At 34.1% G+C, this 9557-nt stretch overlaps 1 protein-coding gene across 1 annotated transcript; it reads left to right on the forward strand.

Moving 5' to 3' along the window:
• Nucleotides 1-750: 750 nt before the first annotated feature.
• On the forward strand, nt 751-4390 carry LOC127511252 (H-2 class II histocompatibility antigen, A-U alpha chain-like). The gene is made up of 4 exons (XM_051892068.1): nt 751-917; nt 1340-1585; nt 1836-2117; nt 2780-4390. The coding sequence occupies exons 1-4, from the start codon at nt 860-862 to the stop codon at nt 2899-2901; spliced, it is 708 nt and encodes a 235-aa protein (XP_051748028.1). The 5' UTR covers nt 751-859; the 3' UTR covers nt 2902-4390.
• Nucleotides 4391-9557: the final 5167 nt, after the last annotated feature.

A 9557-nucleotide genomic window follows, 5' to 3' on the forward strand; every position in this document is an offset into this window, starting at 1 on the left:
TTTCCTAAACTTTTTCTTTAGATTTCACTGTTTAGCATGAAATCATACTGGGATGTTTGCCGAAATTGTCCAATTATAAACCAACTGCAGCGCTTACTTAGAAATTGTTTCACCCGCTGCCACTGATAACCCTACAACGTAGGGAATACCTGAACACCACATATGTTTGAGGTTGTACATCCCTGTTGAAAAATTCAGCATTGCTGGTCACCAGCATAAGGTACGTTTTGCATGCTGGGACCATCATGGGATGCTGGTTTGCTGGTCCCCAGCATGGGAAGCGGTAGTGCTGGTGGACCAGCGACACCAGCTCTGTTAATTTTAAGTGCTTTCATTTAAGCAATAATCTTCTCCCAAAAGAGACCAAACTTAGGCCTGTATTCCAAAGCATTCAAGGAAAGAATTACTACCATGCAACTTTGGTTATTCCATTTTCACTTCTACGCATATGACAGTTAACAGGTATTTTAGTCATTAATTCATTAATTTGTGCTCTTTATTTATTTATCAACAGTACTGGAACTGATCAGCTATGCTGTATAAAATATTAATAAATACCACTGACAATTAAAAAAAAAAAAAAAAAAAAAAAAGCTATTTTTGAATTAGAATACAGTTCAGATGGAACCCAACTATCTTCATTATGGCAAAATTTAATATGTCTGGATGGAAAGATGGTACTTTTGCCAGGATACAGCACTGTCAGGGTTAACACCAAACTGTGATTGGATAGGTTGCTTATGATTTTCCTAGACTGGCTACATGAAGAGAAGAGTGTCTGTGCTCTTTCACTTAAATTCTACAGTTTCTCTGGTGAGGAAACAGTTACTCAGTTTCACTGGTGTTCACCTCTGACAAGATGAAGCTTTTTTCGTTCATTCTAATGCTCATTGCAGTTGTTTCCACTGAGGCTACATGTGAGTCAATATATTAGAATGACTATTTGCTTCCTTAAAAATAGCTAGACTAAGAAGCTAGGATGTTTGCATGAGCTATATGCAAAGTATTATGATATGGATTATAGAGTGTAAATTCATAAACGCTTTTTGAAATATTGTAAATAATGTCACTTACATACATTAATCTTCTATTTGTTGTTTGTTTTTTTAAATAGGGTATAGCACAATATTTTGTCTTCTTGGCTAGCCACACTAATAAAAACAATTAAAGAATAAAATAATCTCACAGTGATGGCATTAATGAATAATAATGGTGACTGACAGATTATAATGGTTAATTCACAAGTCAATCAGATTGAATATTCTTTGAATTAGCAGAGCAATACATGAAATGTGCTTCTTTAGAAAAAGTCAGTAATATGATATTTTCTATGTTTCAGTTATTCATAAGGATATTGAAATTCGTGGATGTTCTGATACAGAGAAAGAGGACATGATGGGAACAGATGGAGAGGAAACAATCCATGCAGATTTCAATAGAAAAGAAGCAGTTGAAACCCTGCCTAACTTTGCAGTTTATTTCACCTATTATGATTTTTATGACCATAGTGTTGTGGAGATGGAAACTTGTAAATTTAATTTAGCAATATTTGCTAAAGGTTACAAAAACCCAGTGGAGCAAATAGGTGAGGCCTGAAAATACACACAAACACACACACACACACACACACACAAATATTTACAAATAATAATTGTATTTTTTACATGACACAAATTTATCTTACAAGTTTTAAAATATATTTTGTAAATATCAAAGGTAAACAACATGTTTTGAAAAATATCTAATAGTTATGCAGTATCTTGCTTTATAAATGTTATATCTCGTTGAACTATGATGGGCTGTAGAAGTTTTGTTCTCATTTGTCTATGTTATAGATCCTCCGCAAACCTCAATGTATTCTAAAGACGATGTGCTGCTAGACGTTAAGAACACACTCATTTGTCATGTGACTGGATTCTTCCCTCCTCCCATCACTGTTTCATGGACAAAGAACAATATAAATGTGACAGACAACATAAAGTTTAGCCAGTACCGCCCAAACAATGATGGCACCTACAACTTCTTTGCCTATATGACGTTCATTCCTGAGGAGGGAGACATATACACCTGCACTGTGAACCACAAATCTCTTCAGGAACCTCAAACCAAAATATGGGGTGAGTCTGAGTCTCATATAGCCCTAGTGAACTGTTGTTGCATATGCAACCACGCAAGCTTGTGAAACCTTTACAACCATCAGTAGGCTTGCATTATTTCAATTTAAAATAAGATAATGCAAGAAATACCTGTAAAATGTAAATCTTTTTTTTTTTTTTTTTATGTGTTAAAATATTTTCTGTTATCTCAGTTTAAGATGCAGAGACAACTATAAGTAAGGCATTTTAGAAAAGTCTGTAAACACTGTGGCTTTCAATACTTTGCTCTGTTTGTTTTAGTAGTCTGACATAGCTTCTAGCTCAACCAATGGCATAGATGTGGGGTGGGATTATAATAATCTGTTTAGCTGGAAATTGACTAGTTTGCCTGAACAAAAATGGAAGGTGGGGCAGGTGGTGTTGCTGAACAGAATTTACACATTTAACCTTTTATTCACATTCACCGTAACTATTATGGTAACACTTTACAATACGGGTGCACTAATATGTATTAATTCACGCTTAACTAATGCACAGATAATCTTGAGTTAATGTATGACTCATGAAGAACTAAGCCATTCATTAATGATATGAATTGCTATTAATTAAACGTGTCATTTAATTAATGTGGATTAATGAGGATGAGTTGTAAAGACTCTGATTTGCTTCTGTGTTGTCCATAGATGTAGAAGTTTCCGTGCCCAGTGTTGGTCCAGCAGTGTTCTGTGGAGTTGGTCTGACTCTGGGGCTGCTGGGAGTAGCTACTGGAACCTTCTTCCTCGTTAAAGGAAACGGCTGCAACTGACAGCAACAAACAATAAGCAACGTGCTTATTTCTTTGATAAATTTGTCTGACAGAACACATCAGTTTCTCTTTAATGAAGTTTAAAAAGTTAATATGCATAATTTTAGGCAACACAACATTTCATAGGATTCTGTAGGAGGTTACAGACATAAAGCAACAATGAAACAACATGTAACAATTGTCATTACAGTATCTTTAAAGCAGGGCTAGACACTTAGCTCATGTGCTTGACCTTTGACATGTAATTTGATAAATCACTTGTCAGAGTAAACTAAAGTAAACTAAAAGTATTATGAAGCAATATTCTTATCAGTGTTCTATCAGCTCATTACTTGCAGCTAGGGTAGGCAGTATTTTCCTAGGCAGTATTATAAACATTTTTTGTTATACTGATTGAAACTCTTTTTATATCCAGACAGCAATCAAGAGTTTGAATATTGGTCTAAATTAGGGCTGGGTATTGACACATTTTTCACGATTCGATTCGATTTCTATTCACATGCTTGCGATTCAATTCGATATTGATTATTTTGGATGTATATCAGATACAATACATGGCAAATTTTCTATGGAAAAAAAAAACAACTAATGCTGTAATCTACACATGGGAGTCAGCTGGTACTACATTACTATAATATTGAAGCTTAAACTTATTTATATACAAACACTTAAATTACACTCAATGTTTTTTATAATGAATAGAGTTTAGAATTACATAATCATATTTCTACTCCAATTCGGGGTTTTTTTTTAAATGTAAACATTTAAATTGTGGCTGTCATAACTGATTTATTCAAACATGCATTAAATATTGAAGAACATTAAAAATTATAATGAATATGTAATGGTGCATAGCTATATTTATCAGAATGCTGCTCTCTAGAGTTCATTTTTCTAGCTGACTAATGAGTTTATGGTCACATTGTTTACAAGCTGTTTTATTGACGTCTTTCCGAGGTTGAAACACTGATTGAGCGATTACATGAGACATGATTCGGTAAGATGTACTGTATCTTTTAACATACCTTCAGATGTTTAGTCATGTTTATTTCGCACTGTAACTGGTATTAAAGCGGAGGAGAGGATGTTCACATGTGCTCTGTGCATTAAACACATTAAACAGCGTCAAAACGGTATTTATTTTTTGAATCTCATAATAAGACGGACGTCATTTGATATCTTAGACTTTGCTTCATATCACAAGTAACAAAGCACAAAGATTATTGCGATTTATTGGATGGGAGGTGCTACATATTCTGTTCATTCATCAACTAAAAAACAGACTACACTTATCGATTCTTGGGATTTTAGAATCGATATCGGTTCGTAAAAATGAGAATCGATTAAAATCGAGAAATCGATGTTTTTTACCCAGCCCTAGTCTAAATATTTTTTTGAGAATTTGTGTATTTTGTGTGTGTATGTATATATATATATAAAAAACAACTTCTGTGGAAGTACAAAAAAATAAATTGTTCATGAAGTAAAATGTTTGTCCAATCATTGCTTTTGGTCTGAATGAAATAATATGATGTCCTACCTGCTGTTACGACTGGACCGATCAGACACAAAATTGTTATAGTTCAATCTTCACCACCCCTCACCCAGGTGGACACCGTGATGTCTGGTCTCCCACTGAGAATTATCAGCCTTTTGCTTTACTCATACACTTGATGATTTTACAAGTTATAAAGTAAAATATCTAATATTAAATAAAATATAGTAATATTGTTGAATATCAAGTGTCCGCAACTAAGCAAGCCAGAGGCGACAGCGGCAAGAACCCTGTGTGGAGGGCCTGTCTGGTTCTTGTGGTCTTTGTTGAGGATCTGTGCAGATAAATAATCTTTATTTCATATTTCCTATACAACAGAAAAAAAGGGTTTCTTTTATCTTGTGTTGTTATCAGCCACACCCTGCTTCATTAGGATAGTGTATAGACAATGTAATAATTGTTCTTTAAGAAGAAAAGACACAACTGCGATTTGAAAAGAAAAGCATTTATTGAGATAGGTGGTTTATAAGGAGAAGATAACTGTTCATGATAACTGCATATTAAGAAAGACAAGACAACTGGTTTTTGTAAAAATGTTTAATAAAGAGCATGCTAGTAGAATAGTAAGGAAATAACATGTATTAGTTATTATGATGTGTTGCAAGACGAGACACCAAAAGAGACAGCTAAAGAGAAGAGTCTGGGAACAAAGAAGCGAAAGCCTGTATATATAGACTCAGATGAGGGGAATTCCAAAGAAGATGACCTCAAGAGGTCAGATAGTCTATAAAAGACTGGAACATGAAGAGAACAGCAGATGCTGCTTCACACCTGAGGAGCTTCTCCGACACCAGAACCAGCGCTGATATTGCCTTGACTGAAGAACCTTTTGATATTTATACTTTATTTAATTACTTGTATAGAATGTTTGTAGAATATATGTAATGCTAGAAATACTAATTGTAATAAATAAATGAACATAACTTTATAACTAAACTTGGCCTCATGTGGCATTAATTTAAGTCGTTGTCAAGATGTACAAATAAAAGGGTTACAGCTGTATTATGCATGCCAGACGAGTAATTGAGGAGGTCACTTTGTAAAAGAAAACTGTGCTTATAAACTGAACATGTAATACACTGTTTTCACAAATTTGCATTTTGTAGTTGCAATGTTGTGTCCTCTAGTACTAAGTACCAGGACAAGTAATTCTTTTAGACTTTTTCTTCAGCACATGTTGCATATACTCTCACAGTGCTCTTCTTTGATCATACTCAGCACCACCTCAATACTCAAGCATTATACTGCCACCTTGTGCTCAAACTAAGAAACACCACATTTGCCCTCTTACTTGAAAGATTTATTCATATCACAGAATACCATTCTGAACAAATTCTCTTTTTTTAGACTAAAACGAATTACGACCTCACAGTATTATTCTGTAAAGAACATAACAAAACCAAATTAACATTACTGTGCACTGTTACTGTCATTAGCCCTTAAAGGATTAGTTCACTTTCAAATAAAATTTTCCTGATAATTTACTCACCCCCATGTCATCCAAGATGTCCATGTCTTTCTTTCTTCAGTCGAAAATAAATGAAGGTTTTTGATGAAAACATTCCAGGATTGTTCTCCTTATAGTGGATTTCAGTGGCCTTCAGTGGGTCTTATCTAGCGAAACGATTGGTCATTTTCAAAAAATACAACTGTATATGCTTTATATAAACAAATGATCGCCTTTGTAAGGGCTTCCTCCAAAACCGCATTTCTGTATTCTCCAAAAAGCTTACGCTGTATGTCCTACACCTTCCCTATTCTACTTATGGACCGAATGCAGCACCAGTTACATTTTTTCCTTAAGTTGAATAGGGAAGGTGTAGGACATATATACGGAATACGGAAAGCGGAAGCACTTACAAAGGCGATCATTTGTTTATATAAAGCATATACATTTACATTTTTTTTCGATAATGATCAATCTTTTCGCTAGATAAGACCCTTATTCCTCGTCTGGTATCGTTTAAAGCCCTTTGAAGCTGCACTGAAACTATGGCCACGTACACACTGTAAGTTTCAGGAGTGACAACCGCATTTAAATACGGGAGTCAATCCCCTAAATTATCGTTATATGTGTGTACGGAACACGACTCACTCTCGAAAATGGGATGATTGACAGCTTGGAAACCATAGCGACGTTCTGGCGTCTCTCATGTTTGGTATCCGTTATCGTGACCAAACTAATATTAAAGTGACAAAACACTCGTTATTTTCAGCAATTTAAACACACTAACGCAGTCGATGGAGGCGTCGTGTTTTGCTTGTACAGCCAGTTTCACACTTTCTGTGTTGCCATGGTCACTCACTATAAGAGTTTTTGGGCTTGTTGTTTAAGCTCGTTTCATAAAGCGAACGGGTTTATGGAATTATTAAAGTGAATCGCTATTTTCAGCATAAAGCATTTGGATAGGCTTGTGCTTTCCCTGTGATTCGCCGCGCATACACGAGAGACACACGTTACACCGGTGCACGTAAACGTCATTAACGACTAGTTGTTCAGTTCGGTTACATACACACTGCATAGAATTTCTGTAAATGCAGTTTTCACTCCCGTATTTTACTGAACTGTGTGTGTACAGAACGCGATTAAGCACTAAAAGGTGAACTGACAACCGAATTTAGCTGCAGTGTGTACATGGCCTATAATTTAGACCTTCAACTGTTTGGAGGCCATTGAAGTCCACTATAAGGAGAATAATCCTAGAATGTTTTCATCAAAAACCTTCATTTCTTTTCGACTGAAGAAAGAAAGACATCTTGGATGACATGGGGGTGAATAAATTATCAGGAAAAGTTTATTTGAAAGTGAACTAATCCTTTAACAATGACTTAATAGTCATAACAGTTTAACAGTTTCAAGCATTTCAGGCAATTATAACTGTTCACATAACTTACAGTATAATACTCAAACAAGATGCATTTTCTCACAATCACTTTCACCTGCTCTTTTGGTTTGAAAGTGTGGTACTTGGCCCCACAATGTTTGTCTGCGTAGCTTTTACTTGTTTGTTACTCACAGTATCTTTCACCTGAGCACATTTGTCACTCTCGAGGCCCACAGGAAAGATGAGCAGCTTTGTACACAGTTTTGCGATGGTTCAGAAGGAAAAAAATATGTAGTACTGTGTGGAGTAGCCCTGTAATTTTGCAAAAATTCAGTCACTGCATGTGTCCATGATTTCCTCATTTGTTCCTTTAGAAATGATGCATTCTTTTAGAACTCTTTTTATCTAACAATAAAAATGTATAAAAACAGTTGATATTTTCAGAGAGCAGGAAAAAGATTTCCTTGTGTAGAGATGTCAGAATGAAAGGTTTCCAAAAATGTGCTTAGTTTAGGTTGAGATGTAAAATCCCAAAATAAGAGTAAGAAAAAGTTATCAGACAATTATAATGAGGAACCAGCGATGTCAAAATAAGTAAAGGAATAAACATTTTAACAGATCAAATCATAAGAGATATTGTGGACCCCGACATGTTAAATTTCCATGTTTTATGGAGGCTTTCTATACACTGTAAAAAATTATTTTATGGTGAAGTAACTACTACAGAAAAAACAATTGTAATTTTTACATGAAAAAGTTAGTTCAGGCAAGAATGTAAAAAAACTAAGTAAATTCTATAGTAGTACTTAATTTAAGCTTGTAGAAATTAAAGTGTAAATATCAACATTATAAAATTAAGTAAAACTACTTAACGTTTCTGATACTGGTGTTCCCATCATGCACTGGGCCTTGAATAATTAATGAGGTCGATTTTTCGCTGTTTTCCAGCTGTTTCTACACTGTTTTATCAATGCTTTTGTGGTTATGTTTAGTAACTTGCCATTTTGTGACATTTGCAGTTCATTTTCTACTCAAAATGCCACAATCAAACTCAAAAACGAGCCATCGAATGTTACCGTCATTGTGTATTGTGTACCAAGTACTGAGGTCTCTGTGTTCAGGTTCCACATTACTTCTAATATGAAGATATAGTGTCTATACAATATCTATTGTATTATTTATGTTGATGTTTCTAAGTAAAACATAGACTTTAAAAGCATGGTTTAATTCAGTGTTATATTGTTTAAGTAAAATGTATTGCAAAAGAAACTTCAACTAAATAGAAATTACTCAACTTTTTACTGGCCAAGTTAAAATTACTTACTATATTTGTTAGTTTTACTTAACTTAGTTGAGTTACTTAATTCTAAATTTACTTAAAAAATATGCATGCAAAAACTTGCAGAAGAAAAATTAAGTAAATTTTACTTATTGTTTTTTACAGTGTAGACATGATTTTTATGCTGTATATTCTATCCCCTACCCCTAAACACACATATTGAAGTAAACTTTCTGCATTTTGATACCTTCAAAAACATCATTTAGTATAATTTTATATTTTAATTTATAATTTTAAAAGTTGTTTTGCTAATAGGAATACATTTTTCTCAGGTCAAACATTTGATGTATTACTACACAACATAACGGAGACATGAACACCAAATAACACGTTTTGAAAAGCTAAACGCTATTCAATTTGTGATATGTCTTTGTTTATAGTTTGCAAATTGTAGTAGTTATGTTTTGAATACAATATTAGTTTATTGATTGACCTTGGTTAATCTCCTTATAAATCTTTGACTATTGCTAGCTTGTGTAATGAGGTGTTCATTTTGTCTGATTTACTTTCACTTTTTCTCGAGAAAAATCAAAATGAGGAGAAGCAACATATTAGATAGATCCCATAGCTTTTGGTGCATCTAAAATGTCCTTAACTCCACGAAAAATGAAACGTTCATATGCAACGGAAGACCATCGTCCCAGAGCTTTCAGTGTGGGAATTGTTGTGACAGTGAATCAAACAAATAGGCCTTACAGTTTCACAAAGAGCTCAAAAGAAAACATGTAGGCTTAAGCTGCTTAATAATGCATGTTTTATATTTATGTAAGTTTAAAAGCAAAATTTAATATTAATTGTCATAATCATATAAATAATTAGCAGCAAAAGATGAGCAATCTCTCTCTCTCTCTCTCTCATATATATATATATATATATATTTTTACGCTAAACTGATTTAATTTGGAGCGAGAGATACAGGGGGGGAGTGGCTTTTTTG

This window comes from Ctenopharyngodon idella, chromosome 4 (assembly GCF_019924925.1).
Source record: "Ctenopharyngodon idella isolate HZGC_01 chromosome 4, HZGC01, whole genome shotgun sequence".
NCBI classification, from domain to species: Eukaryota; Metazoa; Chordata; class Actinopteri; order Cypriniformes; family Xenocyprididae; genus Ctenopharyngodon; species Ctenopharyngodon idella.